Source organism: Rhinolophus hipposideros, assembly GCF_964194185.1.
Source record: "Rhinolophus hipposideros genome assembly, chromosome: 13".
Taxonomy (NCBI): Eukaryota; Metazoa; Chordata; class Mammalia; order Chiroptera; family Rhinolophidae; genus Rhinolophus; species Rhinolophus hipposideros.
In genome coordinates, this window is record NC_138059.1 from 35,298,760 (window position 1) to 35,321,862 (window position 23,103).

The 23,103-nt window shown below is 38.7% G+C and overlaps 1 protein-coding gene across 2 annotated transcripts in view; it reads right to left on the reverse strand.

Annotated features, from left to right (window-relative positions):
* CPQ (carboxypeptidase Q) overlaps nucleotides 1–23,103 on the reverse strand; it is a 660,399-nt gene that overhangs the window by 464,053 nt on the left and 173,243 nt on the right. For both annotated transcript variants that reach the window (XR_013994760.1, XM_081070557.1), the window contains exon 2: nucleotides 12,056–12,518. Coding sequence is in view for 1 of the 2 variants with exons in the window: in XM_081070557.1 (XP_080926683.1) it covers nucleotides 12,056–12,485 (430 nt within the window). In the remaining variant the exon portion in view is untranslated. The remainder of the gene's footprint in view (nucleotides 1–12,055; nucleotides 12,519–23,103) is intronic.

Consider the following 23,103-nt stretch of genomic DNA (forward strand, 5'->3'; position numbering starts at 1 on the left):
TGGGTCGTCGTGTTCTCATTCTCATTTGTCTCTAGATATCTTTTGATTTCTTCTTTGATCTGCTGCTTGACCCATTCATTATTTAGTAACATATTATTCAGCCTCCATGAATTGGTGTGTCTTCCTGGGTTTTTTTTCCTGTAGTTCATTTCTAATTTCATAGCACTGTGGTCAGAGAAGACAATTGGTAGGATTTCAATTTTCTTTAATTTATCAAGTCTTGTTTTGTGTCCTAACATATGACACATCTTGGAAAATGTTCCATGTGCACTTGAGAAGAACGTGTATTCTGCCGCATTGGGGTGAAATGCTCTGAAAATATCAACTAAATCCAACTGCTCCAAAGTATCATTTAAGGCTGTTGTTTCCATATTGATTTTCTGTCTGGAGGACCTGTCCCTTGTTGTCAGAGGTGTGTTGAAGTCCCCTACTATGATAGTGTTGCTGTTGATCTCTGTCTTTAGGTCAGTCAATATCTGTTTTATATATTTAGGTGCTCCTATGTTGGGTGCATAGATGTTTACTAGGGCTATGTCCTCTTGTCGGATTGATCCCTTTATTATTATATAGTGCCCATCTTTGTCTTTTAATATGTTCTTCATTTTAAAGTCTATTTTGTCAGATATAAGTATTGCAACTCTAGCTTTTTTTTCGCTTCCATTTGCATGAGATATCTTACTCCAACCCTTCACTTTCAGCCTGTGTGTGTCTTTTGATCTGAAATGAGTCTCTTGTATACAGCATATACAAGGGTCTTGCTTCCTTATCCACTCGGCCACCCTATGTCTCTTGATTGGAGCATTTAATCCATTTACATTTAAAGTGATTATTGATAGGTACATAGTTATTGCCATTTTTAAATTTGTAGTAAATTGTTTTCATCTTTCTTCTATTTACAGAAGTCCTTTTAGTATTTCTTGCAATGCTGGCTTGGTGGTAATAAATTCCTTCAGTTTATTCTTTTCTGGGAAGCTCTTTATCTCTCCATCAACTTTAAATGATAGCCTTGCTGGATAAAGCAATCTAGGTTGTAGGCCTTTGTGTTCCATCACTTTGAGTATCTCCTGCCACTCCCTCCTGGCCTTCAATGTTTCTGTAGAAAAGTCATTTGATAGTCTTATGGGAGTTCCCTTGTATGTAACCTTCTGCCTTTCTCTTGCTGCTTTTAAGATTCTCTCTTTGTCTTTAAGCTTTGCCATTTTAACTATAATGTGTCTTGGTGTGGGCCTGTTTGGGTTTATCCTGGTTGGAACTCTCTGCACTTCCTGGGCTTGTATGTTGATTTCTTTCATCAGGTTACGGAAGTTTTCAGACATTATTACCTCAAATATGTTCTCAATCCCTTGCTTCCTCTCTTCGCCTTTTGATATTCCTATGATGCGCATGTTGTTGCGCTTGATGTTATCCCAGAGGTCTCTTAACCCATTTTCATTGTTTTTTATTCTTTTTTCTTTCTGTTGTTCAGTTTGAGTGATCTCTGCTAACTTGTCTTCTAAGACGCTGATTCGATCCTCTGCTTCCTCTAACCTGCTGGTCATTCCTTCAAGTGAGTTCTTAATTTCGGTAATTGTGTTCTTTAGTTCTAGCTGATTGTTCGTTAAGATTTCTACATCCTTTTTTAGTTCTAACTGGTTGTTCTTTATGATTTCTATATCCTTCTTTATATCTTCTCTAAGCTCCTTAAACATTCTTATCACCAGTGTTTTGAACTCTGTCTCTGAAAGTTTGGTTACCTCTGCTTCATTTGGTTCCAGTTGTGGAGGTTTCTTCTGTTCTTTTATTTGGGACATGTTTCTTTGTTTCCCCATTCTGACTGACTCTCTGTGTTTGCTTTGATGTATTAGGAAGATCCCCTAGATCTCTTAGTTCTTGCTGGGTTATCTTATGTAGCATGTGTCCTTTATATTTGACTTGGACTACTTCGTTGTTCTCCTCTGCATGTGCTCCACAGGTGGCTCGTGTGTTTAGTATATTGTCCTGTTCAAGAAGAACTTTAATTGCTTTTTGCTTGTGAGTAGGTGGGTTTAACTTCTAGGCTGTCTAGTTGTGAGACTTGGCTCTGCCCACCACAGGATGTTCTGCTGGGTGAGGGTTGGCCACTTAAATGAGGTTTGGTCTCTATGGGCTCTGGTGCCTCAGAGAATTCCCTCTGGGTGTGTGACTTGTAGGTCAAACCCAGTAGTACTCTGGTTTGGTCCAGAGTTGGCTTCTGGATATGTTGAATCTTGTGCCTCTTAAGCTGGGCCCTGTTAGGGCAATTTCAGCACAAATCAAGTTACCACGTACAACAACAACAACAACAACAAAGAAAACAAATCAAGTACATTCACATGTAAAATACAACCGACAATCCCCACTCAACATAGGCAAAGATATCAAAGAAATAAAGGCAGAACAAAGCAAATCACAACAAGCAGGAAAAAAAAAACCACCAAGCAAAGCAAAACAGAAAGCAGCACCAGTCTTGGCTTAAGCCCACCAAGTAATCTCCTGGTGGTCCTCCGCTGTGACAAAGAGTTCCCTGCTTATTGCATAGGCAGCGCTGGTCACCTGGTGTCCAGAGTGAATTTGGGAGTGTAGATTTAAATGCGAGGGGCTGAGGGGTCTGGATGACAGTTTTCAGAGAGACCGTGCAGTTTCTGTCCTTTCCTGCACAAATGCACGCTGAGAGTAGCTCTACCAGCCCTGTGCCCAGTACTCCTGAGTCTTAGGGCCCTCCTTCCGTAGGTGTGTGGGAGGGGGTGGGCGGGAGATCTCTAAGCTGCTGAAAGCAGGGAGCTGCGTCTGCTGCTTACTGCTGAACTCAGGGAGTGCTTCCGCGGTTGCCCTTGCCCCGCCCCAGGCCAGCCAGAGAGGGTGGGGGCTGGGGATGGAGGTGTCTTCTCTCTCCCAGGCCAGCCATGTCACACTCCTCCCGTAGGCCCGAAAAGGTGGTGGCTGGGGGTGTGGGAGTCTCCTCTCTCCTAGTCCAGCGAAAATCTCTTCCTCCCAGAGTCTTTCAAAGGTCAGAGCTGGCTGCCAATATTCCCAGTGCCTGAGCACAGATGTCTCTCTGTAATCTGACACTACTCCTCAGTTCAGGGGTAATTTTAAGTCTCTGGAAGGGCAGGGGGAGGATTCAAAAAGTGGGGTAAGGGGCCCAGGTGTGGCGTCTGAGTTCTTTGTCTGCCCTAGGGCCCACGAGCTGCCCGCCCCGGCGGGAGCGATCAGCTGTGGGACGCAGGGAAGGAGCCCACCTCCTGGACCCTGAACTCTCCGCTGCACCCTTGGCTCCCGTGGGACTCTAGAGCCCCGGGTGCTGCCAGCCGCTGCTGTGTGGGCATGCTGCATGGCCGCAGCTCTACCGTGGGGGGTGGGGAGAGCGGCGCGTTTCCTCTTGCCCTCCTCGCTCCTCCCCAGCTTGCCCAACTAGCGCACCCCAAAGCAAACCTTCCACGAGTCTCCGCTCCCTCCTGGGAGTCGCGGCAGTGGTCCCTGGCCGGCCTCGGCTCCGCCGTGGGGGGGGGAGCACGCTTCCACTTCGCTGTCCTGCCTCCTCCCCTGCTCGCAATCAGCGTGCACCTTCAGGTAATTCCTCCACGCTGTTCTGCGTGATGAGCAAAGGACTCCTCGGTGTTCTATATCTCCCTGTGACTTTAGAGCTGTGGTTTACCGCTGCTGCCACAGCCGCCGCCAGCCTGATTCCACCACAAGACTGCACGTTTCCACTCCGCTCCCTTCCTTCTTCCCCTGCTCTCCCAATTTGCGCACCTTCAAGTAATCCTTCCACGAGTCTCTTAGGAGTCTCTTAGCTGTTCTGCGTGATGAGCAAAGAGTTGTTTGATGGGTTATATGTCCCGTTTGTAATAAGATCTGGAGGAGAACTCATAAAATGTGCCCCGCTGCCGCCATTCCTATGACGTCACTCCTCTGCATTAATATCTTAAGCAAATAAAAATATTAAGAGAGAAAAGAGAGTTTCTAAAAATTTTATTGGCATATTTTTTATCTATATGAGCAGTTTCAAAATTATCTTTTGCAATTCTTTTAAGACTTCTTAGAATATCCCAATCATTCCTCCTTTTCTAATATTTACAAAAAATATAAAAACTCTCCTTTAAAAATCCATTCTTACTTCTGTATTATAGAATTTTTATAGCCATATTATTTTAAATAGAAGAAAAAAAAAGGAAGAATCGAAATAATCTAGAGTCCAATAACAGGGCTTCGGTTATATTAATTATTGTATATTTGAATTTTGTAACCATCAAATTTTATTTCAAAGGATATTTATTAGTATGTGGTAAATGTTCATGATATATGGCATAAAAGGACACAAATATATGCAGTGTGATCTCAAATTTGTAAATAAAAATATACATGCATATGGAAATATCAGTAGGAAGAATTCAAATATTAGCAATGACTCTGCAGGAAAAGATGACAGATGGTTTTTATTGTTTTTATATTCATGTACATGTTTTCTATGATGAGTAGGTATTACTTTTATAATCAGAAAAAAAACCTAAGCAAAAGACGATGGGTCAACAACGGGTCAACAATCATCATTTATATGTAGAAGGAAGAACTGTTTTTCCATTAATTCAAGTAACTAATATGTTAAGGAAAGGGCTACCTTAAAAAATATACTGTTCTTTTCCTCAAACATTGAATGAGTAACTACTCCATACTGAGTATAGTGCTAGGTGCTGAGGATAGACAGATGAGTAAGATTCAGTCCAGTCCTTCAGGAGCTCCCACACTAATAGAAAACACAGAGTTGGTAACATAATATTTTGAGAAAGCTCAATACCTGCATAGAGATGTCAGTCTCCATAGAGAATTGACAAGTACTCGATGATTTGCTATGTTTGGTTCAGAGAAGACCCACAGAGTTATGTATACTGAGAAGAGCAAGAACATCCTGCCCAAGTTGTTCTTTCTTGCCCATGTCAGCCTCTCTTGGATTTGGCTGCTGATTCTCATTCTTTCACTTGGTCCATTTAAATCTGATGTCTGCTGTGTTATCTCAGGATTGACTAGAGTTTATACTTTGTCTTGTCTTACTTCTAAGATTAAGTTTTGCTCAGCATTCATCTTATTTGGCCATTTGTATATCTGTCTTCTTTGAACTCTTCAGACAGCTCACAGAACCCTAACTTTGACACACAAATAAACTAACAGATACTATAATACTCAAGTCTAGAATTGGAAAGTTAAAAAAAATCATCTCTGATTATATAATCTGCTCCATAGCATATGCCTGGGAGAATCCTGCTCTCGCAAACTCTAGCTTCACTCATCCCATATGGATTCTCATAAAGATCAGAGCCTTTCCAATAAAGAAGAGACCTTACAGATTCATATTCCAGCCATCTCTCATTTTTCAGGTAACAAAATTAAGGTCCATAGAGATTAAATGACTAGACCAAGGTCACACAACTAACATTTATAGGTAGCTAAATCAAGGATACAACATGAGTTTCCTGGGAGATGAACTCTGCTGCATACTACCTACATCTAGAAGTCCCATTATGCTGACTTCACATTATCTCCCGTGACAATTTTTCCACACATGGTCCAGCCTAACTCTCCAGTTACCTCATAGCTTAAAATAGTCCAGTTGCCAGACAACTGTTTATCTCCTTTGAGCCCCAGGGAATGAAGAATGGGGTGAAAGTGAGCCTTGGAATACCACAATAGATTCCAGTGAGTAAAATTCTCTTGCCCTAAGTTTTGAGGCCCCAGGAGCAATCAGTAACTTGGCTTAGTTTTCAATACCAGGCAGATAGCCAGGGAGAGCAGGCCCAGGTACAGAACAGGAAATGAGGATAAGAACGAAATGGGAAAATGTCCAAAAAGAAGGTACAAACACCAATATATTCTGCCATCACATTACAGGTATTAGCAGATTTTGAGACAGATCTGCTTCAGTCAAATGTCTAAAAAGGAAAATCTTAGAAATGCAAATAATGTTGAAATATTTATACGTAAGGCAATATAGTTTAATGACTAAAATACAAACTCTGGAATTTGATAATTGTCCATGCCTGAACTTAGCAACTTGGCCTCTTACTAGTTGTGCAACTACCTAATCTCTTGGAGTTTGGTTTTCACATCTGGAAAAAAGGAAAAAAAAAAAGCTAGACCTCAAGATAGTTGGGAAGGCTTCAAAAGAAAAATAAGAATCATATAAGCTGATGCCTAACACAGATTAGTGCATAACAGAAGGCAATTGAACAAAACTCTTGGTTGACACTAGAGAACCCAGACTAAGGGATTCCCTAATACCTGAGAGGACTCTACCACCTATTCATGCAGCCTCAGAGAGATCAAAAGTGGCCATCGCAGTAGTACTTACAGAATGGTGGAGTGAGAAACTTGGCAGATCTTCTCCCCTACAAAATACTTAACTAGGAAAAAATATTTTTTAAAAAATCACTTAAAAGTCTCTCAAAATTGTCCTAGGGGCAGAATAGTACTCCATTGTGCATGTCTATGTGCATATATATATATATATATATATATATATATATATATATATATATATATATATCACATCTTCTTTATCCATTCATCTATCAAAGGACACTGGTTGTTTCAATGTCTTGGCCACCATAAATAAAGCTGCAATGAACAGTGGAGCACATATATCTTTATGGATAAATGTTTTCAGATTTTTTGGGGTAGATACCCAGGAGAGGGATTGCTGGGTCATATGAAATAGTGCCATTTGCAAAAGGGACACGGATAGATCTTGAGATTATTATGCTAAGCGAAATAAGTCAGATAGATAAAGTCGAGAACCATATGATTTCACTGACATGTGGTATATAAACCTGAAAACAACAAAGGAACAAGACATACAAATGAAAAAAACAAAAACTCATAGACACAGACAATACTTTAGTGGTTACCAGAGGGTAAGCAGGGAGGAGGGTAGTAGATGAGGGTAAAAGGGATAAAACATATGGTGATGGAAGGAGATCTGACTCTGGGTGGTGAACACACAACATGATATATAGATGATGTAATACAGAATTGTATACTTGAAATCCATGTAACTTTACTAACAATTGTCACCCCAATAAACTTTAATTTAAAAAAAGCTAAATAAATAAATAAACAATTGTCCTAAGGGCATATAAATGGAGAAATACTTATTCACGAAAACCTACTAAATCTGAATTAGAATAATGAGAGTCTGTAACATTTGGGCCATGGCCTGCTTCCTTCTCCCATTCCCACCCCCATGTTATGTTATAAAAACTGTTTATGGGCACTCTACTGCAAGTGGAATAAGGCCCCATTCCTCTACCCAGCCCTACCCATATGATGAAAATATTACCCCAAGCCACCAAGAATACTAGGATTTTGAACACTCCTGTCTCAGCTTACTCACAGGGGGAGTTCCATACAGGGAGAGGCAAGCTAAGGAGACCAGGAACTACCACCCTCTCTGTCTAGCACCCGCTAGAGATATCACTCTTGCAGAAGCAGGCCACTATCACTGTGGCTATCTCCTGGACAGTAGCACAGAGGTTCTCCCAGGGAAGAAGCAAATGAGGAGGATGAAGAGCTTTTCAATTCTTACCCAGGGTAACTTTATTTGGAGCTAAACACAGAGAATTCCACACATAATAGTACTGTCGAAAACAATGGAGAACTTGATAGAAAGCAATTAAGTGGGTACTGGTAGCTTCACGATACTGCTAGTAATAAGCAAAATAGCAGAGCATTCAGAAGTTTAACAGAAAGAACCCGGGAAAGAAACAAACAAGAAAATCCACCCTGGTATCACAGTAAAACCTGGTGGTTCGAAAGGCTATGTACATGTTCCGATTTGGGAACAATAAAAACAGAACTTGGGTCAAACTTGCAAACACTCCCCAAGCTGTACACAGACACATCAACAAAAGGCAGAAGGCTTACTAACAAAAGAGGCTTAAGCACAACCTCTAACCAAACACTGGCTGAAACATAAGCTATTCTGATTTGGGGAAATTATTATTAAGTAAGGCTTAATAACAAAATCACATGCATCCTAGCAGGCCAGAGGCCATGTGCATGCCCAAGGCCATGCCCTCTCAAGACTGATTGGAGAAGAAACTTCCAAGCTACTAAGCTCTGGCTGATCTTGGGGCAAAAACATAAACTCCCCAAGTTTTAATAACAGCCCCAAGCCACATAAACACCAAACAGTAAAGAGTAAAATATTTGGCTAAAGGAACCTAAGCACAACTGTTCACCAATACGTGGCTTATGCAGACGTGGGGGTGACTCCTAAGGAGCCAGACTAAAAGTAAAAATCAGGGAAAATAAAAACACTCCGAACAGGAACATCAGAATTTGTACATGGTTGGAGAAATAAATAGACTTCACAAAGTTAACACAACCAAGTCATTAAACAAATAAAGGATAAAATAAAGAACAGAAATAGTATCACCCTCCAGTGGGTCTGGGAGGGGAGTGGAGAAAAATCAGTATCCAGAGTTGCTAGGACATATTATTTAAAATCTTCAGTTTTCAGGAAAAAAAAAAAATTCTGAAACAAGAAAGTGTGACTCATACATACGAAAAAAGCAGGCAATAAAAACTGGCTTTGGGGGGCCCAGCTATATGACATACCAGACAAAGACTTGGAAGCAGCTGTTATATTATGTTCACGGGACTAAAGGAACCCATACTTAAAGGAAGGTATGATGACAATGCCTCATCAAATAGAGACTATCAATAAAGAGATAGAAATTATAAAAATGAACCAAATGGATATTCTGGAATTGAAAAGAATAATAATTGAAAAGAAAAAAATTCAGCAGAGGGGCTCAGTAGTATATCTGAGCTAGCAGAAGAAATAATCTATGAACTTGATGATAGATTGATACAGGTTATATACAATCCGAAGAACAGAGGAGGAGGGAAAGGAAAACAAGTGAGCAGAGCCTGAGAGAAATGTAGGACACCATTCAGTGCACCAAAATACTCTTAATAGAAGTACCAGAAAGAGAAAAAAACGGGGGGGGGGGCAGAAATAATATTCATAGAAATAATAGCTGAAAACTTCACAAATCAATGAAAAACATTAATCTATACATCTATAAAGCTCAAAAACCTGCAAGCAGGATAAAAGCAAAGAGATCCACACCTAGCTACATCAGAGTCAAAATGCTGAAAACCAAAAATAAAGAAAAAATTTTGAAATCAGTAAGAGCAAAATGACCCATTAAATACAAAGAAATCCCAATAACATTTATAGCTGATTTCTCATCAGAAACAATGAAGGCCGTTTGACAGTGGGATGACAAATTCAGTGTCAAAAAGTAAAAAACTCCCAACCACGAATCTCATATCCAGTAAGACTGTTTCAAAAATGAAGATTAAATAAAGAAATAAAGATAGAAGAAGCTTAGAGAATTTTCTGCTAGCAGACCTGCTTTGATTAAAAAAAAAAAAAAGTGAAAGGGAGATATTCAGATTGAAAGCAAGTGACATCAAACAGTAACTGGGATCTTGGATACCTATCCTCACAAAAATAAAAGCAATTATAAGGGTATACTACAAATAACTGTATGCCAACACATTACATAACTTAGATAAAATGAATAAATTCCTAGAAAGATAGAAACTACTATAATTGACTCAAGAAGAAATAGAAAGTATTAATAGATCTATAATAAGGAAAGATATTGAATTAATAGTGAACAATCTTACCACAAAGAAAAGCCAAGGACCAGATGGCTTCACTGGTTCTGTACACCAAAAACATAAAGAATTAATACCAATCTTTCACAAACCTTTCCAAAGGGAAAAAAAAAAAAAAAAAAAAAACAGGTTAAGTTTCTGACTGATTCTTTGAGGCCAGAATTGTCATGATGCCAAACCAAAGACGTCACAAAAAAATAAAACTACAGACCAATATACCTTATGAATACAGGTATAAAACTACTCAACAAAATACTAGCAAACTGAATTCAGTAACAGATAAAAAAAAGGTTATACACCACAACTAAATCGAATGTACACCAGGAATGCAAGGTTGATTTAATACCCGAAAATCAATATAATACACCAAATTTAATGGGGGAAGAATAGTCTTTTCAACAGATGATGTTGAGACAACTAAAGAACCACATGCAAAAAAAAAAAAAAAAGGAAGATAGATTCCTACCTCACACACAATATACAAAATTAATTCAGAGACCTAAACATAAGAGCTAAAGCTATAAAACTCTTAGAGTAAAATATAGGAATAAATCTTTGTGACCTTGGTTTAGGCAATGGTTTCTTAGCTATAATATCAAAAGCACAAGCAACAAAAGAAAATTTAGATACATTGTACTAAATTGAATAAAGACTCTTCTGCCGTAAATATTACAATCAAGAAAATGAAATGTCAAACCATAGAATAGGAGACAACATTAGTAAATTATATATCTGATAAGGGATGTGCATCCAGAACACATGAAGAGCTTTTACAACTCTATAATAAAAATTCAAATAGCCCATAATAATAAAAATTGGGCAAAGGATTTGCATACACACTTTTCCAAAGAAGATATACAAATAAGAATATGAAAGGATATTCAACATCCTTTAGTCATTAGTGAAATGCAAATCAAAACCACAATGAGATATCATTTCACACCCAGTAGGACAGCTATAACTTAAAAGACTGATCATAATTAGTGTTGGCAAGCACTAAATTGCAAAAAATTAGAATACATAGTGAAAATGTGAAATGGTACAGTACAGACCCTCTGGAAAACAGTTTGGCAGGACCTAGAGAAGTTAAACATTGAGTTCTCATATAACCCAGCAATTCTACACCTTGGTACATACACCAGAGAAATGAAAACACATGTCCATACAAAAACATGCATGAATGTTTATAACAGCATTAGTCATAAAAAGCCAAAAGGCAGAAAAAACCAAATGTCCATCAATTGATGAATGCATAAATAAAATGTGGTATATCCATAAAATGGAATGTTACTCAGCAATAAAAATGAGTTAACTACTGATACATGCTAGAACATGGATAAACCTGAAAAACATTATGCTACATGAAAGAAACCTGCCACAAAAAAGCACATACTATATTATTCCACTCATGTGAAATATCCAGAATAGGGAAATCCATAAAGACAGAAAGCAAATTAGTATTTGCCAGGTTTTAGGAGGGAGATAGAGGAGGTAACTGTTAATGAGTACAGGTTTCTTTTGGGGCTGATGAAAATGGTCTACAATTACATTGTGGACCATTGTATATTTTAAATGAGTGGATATTATAGTATGTGAATTATATCTCAATAAAGATATTTTTGTTTAAAAAAACTAATCATTTACTTCTCTACCAGGTCTTTCTCTTGGCATTAGATAAATATTTCTAAAAACGTTTTAGAGAAGGTCAACTAGTCTCTATAAACTAGTTCCTCTGCCATAGGAAAATACTACATGAATACATTAAAGACTGACTGGTAGTTCACTCTTGACTGGTTATATATCTCTGATCTATGCATTTATATCATCTAATGAAGATAAGCCAGAATGCTGATAAGTAAAAGTAGAACTCCACCCTGGATAATTCCTGGCATTAGGGCCTCAAGTTCTGTAAAAAAAATAAATTAACTCAATTTAATTCAAGGCTCTGATCCCTATTTCATTAATTCTATGAAATTCTGCACAGTGAGGCCACTTGGAAGAAGTCATTTTTTTCTATCCTATTAACATATATCTCAATTTTCTACAGAATAATACTAATGTTATAATAAATAGAAATTATAAAGTGATAGGACTGATAAGTTTCATGGACTAATAACTGTATATTCTTCATTTCAAAAGTGACTCTACACAATCACCTTTCTTTAAGAAAATATACAGAAGAAAGTGAGGCAGGAAAAAGGAAGAAAAAGTATAACAGTAGAGAATTCATTAAGCCAATGCAATGGGAAACGATTACATTTTCCTTGTTATCGTCCAAATTATAACATGAATCATGCATGCCATAATACATTACGTCACATGACATTAGTTTTATAAAGTACACAGCAAATTGACTTAAAAAGACAAACGATACCTTCTGGGGGAGTGCCAATGCTGCTGCCAAGACCCAAAATAGCCATCTTGTGCATTCTCGGCTCTAGCATCACAGCAGATTCTTCTCCCCTTTCCCAATGGGGTATTTTGACTGGTTCCAGGTGAACATTCTCCAGCCCATCATGCTTCAGGTTTTGGTACATGATTTGGATGGCTTTTTTTAGGCTCTTGGAGCCACTTAATCTGGGCCCAACAGTATCAACCAGAAGTGCCAGTCGCTCATAGGATCTGTTCTGGGCTTTACCATAAACAGCAAGGTTTATGATTGCTTTAGCAACATCTCCATAGTGGGCTATTTCTTCTTTTATTTCTTGAAAAGTCCTCTGAGACATGTCATTCCTGTATATAGCTTTGCCAGAGTTTAGAGATAAAAGGTGAACACCAACAAATGCATAGAGAAGGAACCTCATTTTTTTTCCAGCTTGTTTTCTTCCTGCAATAATCTATGTAAATAAGAAACACATTTTAGGGGGAAAGAATCTCACAATTATCAGCCCATAACCCAGGGATTCCTTTTTAAACAGGATTCCCATTCCCTTCTTACTGCCTAACTCCTACCATCAAATTCAGGAAACATAAATCCCAAAAATGAATAAATAAAGATACAACGATTGGCCTTATTAATAAGGCAGCATTTATTAAAACCATAAAATCATGTTACCCTGTAATTTTGTTTAAAATATGCTAAAAAATTAAAATAAGAAGATAGCTAGGAAAAAGAGAGAAATAGTGGTAGCAGTAGTGGAAGCAATGATAGGGCTAGGACAGTTATCTGCTGCCCCTCCCTCTACACAGAGTATAATCCACATGGGTTTCAATGGTATGCTAACCTCTTTGCCTATGGAACTCATACTTTGAGGCCCTTTTTGATGTCACCTTTTTTTGGTGCTTTCCCTAACCACCCCCTCCACATTTATTCTTCACAACAACTCTATTATTACTTTTATTTTACAAATGAGGATCCTGGAGTAGCAAGAGATTAAGTAACTTGCCAAACACACAAAGGTTTTTTTAACTCTAGAGTCCATGCTCTAAACAGTGCTACTCAAAGTATGGTTTGTGGACAAAAGTCAGTCCACTACTATTTTTCACTAGTCTTCAATAGATAAATACAGACATTAAGAGTAAATATATCCAGTTTTGTACAACAGAGTAGTGAATAGTCCCATGCGGCTATTTCTGCTTTAATAACTTAAATTAAATATTTGATTTCTCAGTCATACTAGTTTTATTTCAAATGCATATAACAACCTGTGGTTAGTGGCTATTATACTGGGCAGCACAGACACAACAGTTCTATCACCATAAAAAGTTCTACTGGATACCACTTGTTTAGACACCTCTATGGACAATAACAAAATAACTATACATTGGTTAAGCCCAACAATTAAAAAAATTGTGTCAATCTTAATAAAGGCCATATAAAACAAGCCATCAGCTAATCTCATAATTAATGGTGAAAAACTGAAGCCCTTTGCTCTACGTTCAGGAACACGACAGAGCTGTCCCCTATCACCTCTGCTTTTCAACATCGTGTTGGAAGTCCTTGCCAGAGCAATCAGGCAAGAGAAAGAAATAAAAGGCATCCAAATTGGGAATGAAGAAGTTAAATTATCACTCTTTGCAGATGACATGATGCTATATATAGAAAACCATAAAGACTCCACCAAAAAGCTATTAGAAACAATCAACGAATACAGTAAAGTTGCTGGCTACAAAATCAATGTACAAAAGTCCATTGCATTCCTATATACTAACAATGAAATCTCAGAAAAAGAAATACAAAAAACAATTCCCTTTGCAATTGCAGCAAAAAGAATAAAATACCTCGGAATAAACTTAACCCAGGATGAGAAGCACCTCTATGCTAAAAACTACAAGAATGAAAGAAAGAAACTGAAGAAGGCACAAAGGAATGGAAAGACATTCCGTGCTCATGGATTGGAAGAAACAACATAGTTAAAATGGCCATATTACCCAAAGCAATATACAGATTTAAAGCAATCCCCATCAAAATCCCAATGGCATTTTTTAAAGAAATAGAACAAAAAATCATCAGATTTGTTTCAAACCACAAAAGACCCCGAATAGCCAAAGCAATCTTAAGAAAAAAGAACAATACTGGAGGTATCACACTCCCTGACTTTAGCTTATACTGCAGGGCTACAATAATCAAAACAGCATGGTATTGGCAGAAAAACAGACACATAGACCAATGGAATAGAATTGAGAATGCAGAAATAAAACCACATAAATATGGACAGATAATTTTTGACAAAGAAGCTAAAAACATACAATGGAGGAAAGACAGCCTCTTCAATAAATGGTGCTGGCAGAATTGGATAGTCACATGCAAAAGAATGAAACTGGACTGCTATCTGTCACCATGTACCAAAATTAATTCAAAATGGATCAAAGACTTAAGCATTAGAAGTGACACAATAAACTGCATAGAAGAAAACATAGGTACTAAACTTATGGACCTTGGGTTCAAAGAGCATTTTATGACTTTCACTCCAAAGGCAATTGAAGTAAAAGCTAAAATAAACGAATCGGACAATATGAAACTTAAAAGCTTCTGCACAGCAAAAGAAACTATTGACAAAATAAAGAGGCAACTGACTTAATGAGGGAAGCTTTTTGCAAACAGTGCCTCTGATAAGGGGCTAATATCCAAAATATACAAGGAACTCATGAAGCTCAACAACAGAAAAACAAACAACCCAATTGAAAAATGGGCAGAGGACCTGAAGAGACATTTCTCCAAAGAGGACATACAAATTGGAAATAGACATATGAAAAAATGCTCAACATCACTAATCATCAGAGAAATGCAAATAAAAACCACAATGAGATATCACCTCACCCCAGTCAGAATGGCTATCATCAACAAGACAAATAGTAACAAGTGTTGGAGAGACTGTGGAAAAAAAAAGAACCCTCATACACTGTTGGTGGGAATGCAGACTGGTGTAGCCGTTATGGAAGACAGTGTGGAGGTTCCTCAAAAAATTACAAATTGAATTACCATATGACCCGCAATCCCTCTCCTGGGTATCTACCTAAAAAATTTGAAAACATTTATACATAAAGACACGTATGCTCCAGTGTTCATTGCAGCTTTGTTTACGGTGGCCAAGAAATGGAAACAACCAAAGTGTCCTTCGATAGATGAATGGATAAAGAAGTTGTGGTATATATACACTATGGAATACTATTTGGCGGTAAGAAAAGATGATATAGGAACATTTGTAACAATATGGATGAATGTTGAGAATATAATGCTAAGCGAAATAAGTCAGACAGAAAAGGCGGAGAACCCTATGGTTTTGCTGATATGTGGTATATAAACCAAAAACAACAGGAGAACAAGACAAACAAATGAGAAACAAAAGCTCATAAACACAGACAATAGTTTAGTGGTTACCAGAGGGTAAGACGGGTGGGGGGAGGGAGATGAGGGTAAGGGGGATCAAATATATGGTGATGGAAGCAGAACTGACTCTGGGTGGTGAACACACAATGGGATTTATAGATGATGTAATACAGAATTTTACACCTGAAATCTATGTAATTTCACTTACAATTGTCACCCCAATAAATTAAAAAAAAGAAAAATCAGAACAATGTTACAGCAAATCCTGCTCCCTAGGCTCAGCCCCTGAACAACAACTCCTCCACTGTAGTCACAGCCAGTCCTCACAACCAGTCATCCTCAGGGTCAATCCTTCTCACTGACATGCAAACAGCAAACAAGGTTTAACTACAACAGGAGGGCACACGCAACCCATGCAAGCAATACACCTGGAGCACCCAGCTATGGTGACCAGAGAGACTGTGCTACTTGGACCCACAAGACACCTAAGACATAAGGCCACTCTACTAAGACCGGGAGTCATAGCACCCCTACCTAATACATAGAAACAAACATACAGAAGCAGCCAAAATGAGGAGACAAAGAAACTTGTCCATCCTCCCTCCCCCGACCAAAAAACGAAACAGAAAAAATCTCCAGAAAAAGAACTAAACACAATGGAGACAAGCAATCTACTAGACTAGACGCAGAGTTCAAAACACTGGTTATGAAGATGCTCAGTGATCTCAGGGAAAACTTCAACAAAGAGATAGGAAACATAAAATTGGATACAGAAAACATAAAAAAGAACCAGTCAGAAATAAAGAATACAGTAACTGAAATGATGAATACTTCCAAGGGAATCAATAGTAGATTAGATGAAGCAGAGAACTGAATCAGTGATTTAGAAGATAAGGTAGCAGAAAACACCCAAATAAAACAGGGTTAAAAAAGGAATCCAAAAATATGGGGATGGTTTAGGCAGCCTCTGGGACAATATGAAGCATACCAACATCCGCATCATACAGGTACCAGAAAGAGAACAGAGAGAGCAAGGACTTGAAAACCTGTTTGAAGCACTAATGACAGCAAACTTTCCTAACCTGGTGAAGGAAATAGACATACAAGCCCTGGGAGCACAAAGAGTTCCAAACAAGATGAGGAGGCCCACACAAAGACACATTATAATTAAAATGCCAATGCTTAAAGACAGAATCCTAAAAGCAGCAAGAGAAAAGCAGTTAGTTACCTACAAGGGAGCTCCCATTAAGACCATTTCTCAACAGAAATTTTGCAGGCTAGAAAGAATTGGCAGGAAATGTTTGAAGTGATGAAAAGCATGGACCTACAACCACCTGATTTCTCAACAAAAATTTTGCAGGCCAGAAGGAATTGTCAGAAAATATTTAAAGTGATGAAAAGCTTGGAACTACAACCAAGATTATGTGACCCAGAAAAGCTATCATTTAGAATCAAAGGATAAAGAGCTTTCCAGACAAGAAAAAGCTAAAAGAGTTCATCACTACCAAAACAGTATTACAAGGAATCTTAGAGGGATTTCTTTAAGATGAAAAAAAAAATCAAATAATTACATAGGTATCAACAATTACTTTCAATGTAAATGTATTAAATGCTCCAATCAAAAGATAGGGTGGCTAAATGCATAAGAAAACAAGACCCACATATGCTGCCTACAAGAGACTCACTTCAGATTGAAAGACACACACAGACTCAAAATAAAGGGATGGAAAAAGATATTTCATGAAAATGAAACAAACAAATAAACAAAAAGTTGTAAGAGCAATATTTATACCAGACAAAATGATTTTAAAACAAAGGCTATCACAAGAGACAAAAAGGACCCAGTAATCCCCCTTTGAAGTATTTATCCAGAAAAACCCAAAATGCTATTTTGAGGGGAAGTGTGCATCCTTATGTTCCTTGTAGCACTGTTTCCAATGGCCAAGATGGACAGGCAGCCTGGGTGTCCATCGAAAGATGAATGGATAAAGAGGAGCTGGTACATATATACAATGGAATATTGCTCAGCCTGGGAAAAAAATGGTTTTTGCCATCACTACAGCATGGATGGACCTGGAAGGCATTAAGATAAGTGGAGTATGTCAGAGAGAAAAAGTCACATGCAATGTGATTTCACTTACATGTGGAATCTAAGGAACAAATAAACAACAAAACAGAAACAAACTCATAGATACAGAGAACACTTGATGGTCGCCAGATGGGAGGGGTTGGGAGTGTTTGTGAAAAAGGAGAAGGGAATAAAAAGTATAAATCGGTCGTTACACAGTAGTTATGAGGATGTGGTATAATGTAAGGACTATAGCCAATAATATTGTAGTAACTATGTATGCTGTCAGATGGGTACTAGATTTATTGGGGTGATAGATGGGAGGGGCATTGGGGACAGGGTGAAAAAGGTGAAGGGATTAAGAAACAGAAATTAGTAGTTACAAAATAGTCATGGGGATGTAAAGTAAAACATAGGGAATATAGTCAATCATATGGTAATAAGCACGTATAGTGCCAGGTGGGTACTAGATTAGCCAGGGGGATCACTTCTTTAATGATATAAATGTCTAACCGCTATGTTGTACATCTGCAATTAATATAAAATACTGAGTGTCAACTGTAATTGAAAAGTTAAAAATGGGGCGGAGGTGAAGGGGTATTAGAGGTTCAAAAAATATGTTTCCAACAACTATTTCAACATCATCTCTCCATCTACCCTTCTAGGGTGCATATATTCTTATACTCTCTCTCTCTCATCCTCCCTCCCCCCCCCCCCCTCTCTCTCTCTCTCTCTCTCTCTCTCTCTCTCTCTCTCACACACACACACACACACACTAGATACCAATCACTTGAAATGTGGCTAGTCCAAATTGAGAGGTTCTGTAACTGTAAAGTATATATCTGATTTGATCTTTAATATCAAATACTACACATTTAAGTATGAAAAACAACATAAATATTTCAAGTATATTGAATTAAATAAAACATATTATTATGAATTTCACCTGTTTCTTTTCACTTTTTAATATGGCTAGTAGAAAGTTTTAACTTACATATTTATACTTGTATTGGACAGTAATGCTTTAGGTGTATTGAATTTGACACTATTATTCAGATACCCAGGCTCTTTCATAACTGAGTCTCTACATATGTTCATTTTCTTTTACTGCAAAGCTCTTCTGTTTATCCTATTCCTCTTCTTCTGGCAAATCACTACATTCCTTCTTTAATGAGAATACTTAAAAATCAATTTTTCTGATGGAGCCTCTTCAAATACCCCAAACTTCTGTGCATGATTGTCTGTGTTTCTACCATAATTAATATATTATCAACTAATACATTTTCTCAAAGTCAAATAGAGTAAATTATCATGTGTCTTTAATCACTGTACCCATATACAGGCACTCAACATATTTTTAAGGAGTGAATGAGCCTTTAAACTCTCTAGGAATTAGTTTCCTTACTGTATGAGAGTACTTGTCTTGCCTCCTTCACAAAAAGCTTTAGGAACAAACACCTGCTACTATATTTAAAATATTTTTTAATTATGAAAAATCCACATTACTGCTGTTTTCCTTTTTATTATAACTATATACATGCATCAGTTCTTGGTTTCCACAGTCACCATAATAATGCTTGTTTTTTTAAGCTAAATTTTATTACTCAATCAATATTTCACAAGATTGCAATTTATTCTTGAAAGTACATTTTTCCAATGTACTGTTGAGACAAAAAAAAAGTGAATAAGCCATCTTTTAATTAAAACTAACCACAAGTATCTACTTCTCATTAAAAATTGTCTAAGCATTCTGTAAACATTCATTATTTCACAATACATTTGTAGTGATGGATTAGAATCATACAATGACAGCATTGTGGAGATACAAGAAAGCTTAGGGATCCTAGTCCATACCCTTGCTTTTTAAACAGTTAATCAAGGCCTTTGTTGTGATTCCCAGGCAGCAGATAAATCAGCAACTACAATCAATCAGGTAACTGGAGCAACTAGCAAGACTTCCTGGAGGATTAACAGTAGATCAATATTGTGTCTGCCACCTTTCATGAACATATGAAAATTACAACTAAATTATGGAAAAATCAACCTGGAGAACCATCTGAAGTCTAGATGAACATAACTTTTATAACTCAAGATATAAAGGAGAAGCCACACTGAGACTGGAAAGAGGGGCAGAGATGCAGAATGAGCTGACTCCAAACCTCCCTGTGGCAATTGAGAACTGGGAAGGATATCTCAGCTGCAGCAGTTCCCGTTGGAAAAATAAGGGAGCCCAGCCCCACACCAGGTTCCCCAGCCCAGAATACTGGTGCTAGGAAGAGGAGCCACCACAATATCTGGCTGTGAAAAACAGTGGGGATTCCGACCATCTGGGTGGAAAGGAGGGCTATGGGGAGCCCAGACATCCTCTTAAACAACCTGCACATTAATTCACTCACTTGCAGGCACTCACCTTGGGCTCTGGCAAAGGGATGGTGACTTGAGGGGTATCAGAGACATATGGGGGAGATTTAAAAGTGTGGATTCAGGTAAGGACTGAAGGACAGTCACCATTTTCTCTGTGTGGGGACCTTCTCCTGTGCAGCCCACAGGTGGGAGCCATTTTTCCTGTGTTAAGCCCTCCTCAATGCCCGTGGCCAAATATGAATCTGAGTTGGTCTGGTGAGCTCCATTACTCTACCCTACTGCCTTCGTGAGACCCCACCCTACCCAACTCCCCCAACACCAGAGGTACTTTTTCGGAGGCCAGCCAGTCCCACCGGCATTGCACTCTATCTTCGGAAACTATCAGAATCCAGTGGCCCTAAGCAGATGGTGACTGGCCTCAGCGTGCTCTGAGGCTTTATCTGAGTAGCTCCAGGCTCAGCCCTGGCACCAAACCAAAATCTATATTAACCTGGTGAACACAACTTGTCCCACTCTGATGACTCACTGAGACCCCACCTCATAAAACTTGCATACCACAAAAGGCTTTATCAGAGGCTGAACCTAAACGGAGACAGAAAGTGGCAGCAGGCCGCAGGGTGTCCTGGCTTTTTGCAGAGCTATGTCAGGTCCGGTACTGGTGGCAGCCATCCTCAGTTCACACCATGGACTCTCCAAAGTGCCTCCAGGTCCAGCACAGGCAGTGACCAACCACAGATCACATTGCTCCTACCAGGTAGTCCCTAGCCAGTCACAGACAGTGGGTGACCTGGCCCGAGACCAGAGTCCCTCCCAAGAGGCCCCAGTGCCAACACACTTAGAGGTTGGCTTCAGACCACAGCAGAGTACCACCCAATTAGCCCCACAAGTGGCACACACAAAGGACAGTCTCAACAGGCACCAAAGCCCACTTGGGTGGTAATACACACAAGAGTCCTCTACAGCAGCCCATACGCTGTGGATGTGGCCAAACATCCACAGCCAGTCAGTCTGAAGGTCAATCCCACCTACTGACATCCAGTAACAATCAAGGCTAAACTATAACAGAAGGGCACACACAACCCAGGCAAGGGTCACTCCTGGAGAACCTAGAGAAGGTGACTAAGGCACCACAGGGCACCTACTGCATAAGCTTGCATGGCTGAGACTGGGAGATGTAGCAGATCTACCTAATACGTAGAAACAAACACAGAGCGGCAGCCAAAATGAGGAAACAAAAAAATACATCCCAGGGCAGCTGGATGGCTCAGTTGGTTAGAGCATGAGCTCTGAGCAACAGGGTTGCCGGTTCAATTCCCACATGAGCCAGTGAGCTGCACCCTCCACAACTAGATTGAAGACAACGAGCTGCCGCTGAACTGCCGGAAGAACAGCTGGATGGCTCACTTGCTTAGAGCACGAGTTCTCATCAACAAGGTTGCCAGTTCAATTCCCACCTGGGATGGTGGGCTGCACTCCCCGAAATTAAAGATTGAAAACAGCAACTGGACTTGGAGATGAGCTGCGCCCTCCACAACTTGATTGAAGGACAACGACTTGAAGTTGCTGGGCCCTGGAGAAATGCACTATTCCCCAATATTCCCTAATAAAATTTATTGTTTTAAAAAAAGTCCCAAATAAAGAACAGGAGAAAACTCCAGAAAAAGAACTAAACAAAATGGAGGCAGGCAACCTACCAGACACAGAGTTCAAAAAAATGGTTATAAAGATGCTCAAGGAACCTACTGAGAACTTCAACAAAGAGACAGCAAGCATAAAATAAAGACATATAAACCATAAAAAAGAACCAGTGAGAAGTGAAGAATACAACAACTGAAATGAAGAATGTACTAAAAGGAATCACCAGCAGACTAGATGAAGCAGAGGACTGAATCAGTGACTTGGAAGACAAGTAGCAGAAAACAACCAATTGAAACAGCAAAAAGAAAAAACAATTTTTAAAAAATGAGGATAGTTTAAGCGACTTCTGGGACAACATTAAGCATAACAGCATTCCCATCATAGAGGTACCAGAAGGAGAAGTGAGAAAGCAAGGGATTGAGAATCTATGTGATAAAATAATGATGGAAAACTTTCCGAACCTGGAGAAGGCATTAGACATACAGGTCCAGAAAGTGCAGACAGTCCCAAATAGGATGAACCCAAATAGGCCCACATCTAGACACATTATAATTAAAATGGCAAAAGTTAACTACAGAGAATCCTAAAAGCAGCAAGAGAAAGGCAACTAATAACTTATAAGAGAGTTCCCATAAGACTGTCAGCTGATTTCTCAACAGAAACTTTGTGGGCCAAAAGGGACTAGCAGGAAGTATTCAATGTGATGAAAAGCAAGGATCTACAATCAAGATTACTCTACCCAGCAAAGCTATCATTTTAAATTGAGAACAGATAAAGAGCATCCCAGGCAAGAAAAAGCTAAAGAAGTTCATCACCACCAAACCAGTAATACAAGGAATGTTAGAGGGACATTGTTAAGATAGAAAAAAAATCAAAATTATGAATAATAAAATGGCAATAATTACATAGCTATCAAAATTAATTTCAATGTAAATGGATTAAACAGTCCAATCAAATGACATAGGAGGGTTGAATGCATAAGAAAACAAAACCTTTACATATAGTGCCTACAGGATATTCGCTTCAGACTGAAAGACACACAGACAGAAAGTAAAGGGATGAAAAAAGATATTTCATGAAAATGGAAATGAAAACAAACAAAAACAAAACAAAAAGCTGGGGTATCAATACTTATACAAGAGAAAATAAACTTTAAAACAAAGCCTGTAAGAGAAACAAAGGACCCAGCATCCCACTTCTGGGTATTTTTCCAAAGAAATCCAAAACACTACTTCATGGGGACGGGTATATCCATATGTTCATTGCAGCATTATTTACAATAGCGAAGATATGGAGGCAGCCTGAGTTGATGGATGAATGGATAAAGAGGAGGTGGTACATATATACAAAGGAATATTGCTATGCAATGGAAGGGAATGGGTTTTTGCCATATATGGTGGCATGAATGGATCTGGAGGGTGTTTGTGCTGAGTGGAGTATATCAGCTAAAGAAAGAAAAATGCAATGTGATTTTGCTTAAATGTGGAATCTAAGAACAGAGTTAACAAACAAAACAGAAACAAACACATAGATACAGAAAACATTTTTATGGTTGCCAGATGGGAGGGGGTATTGCAGGTGT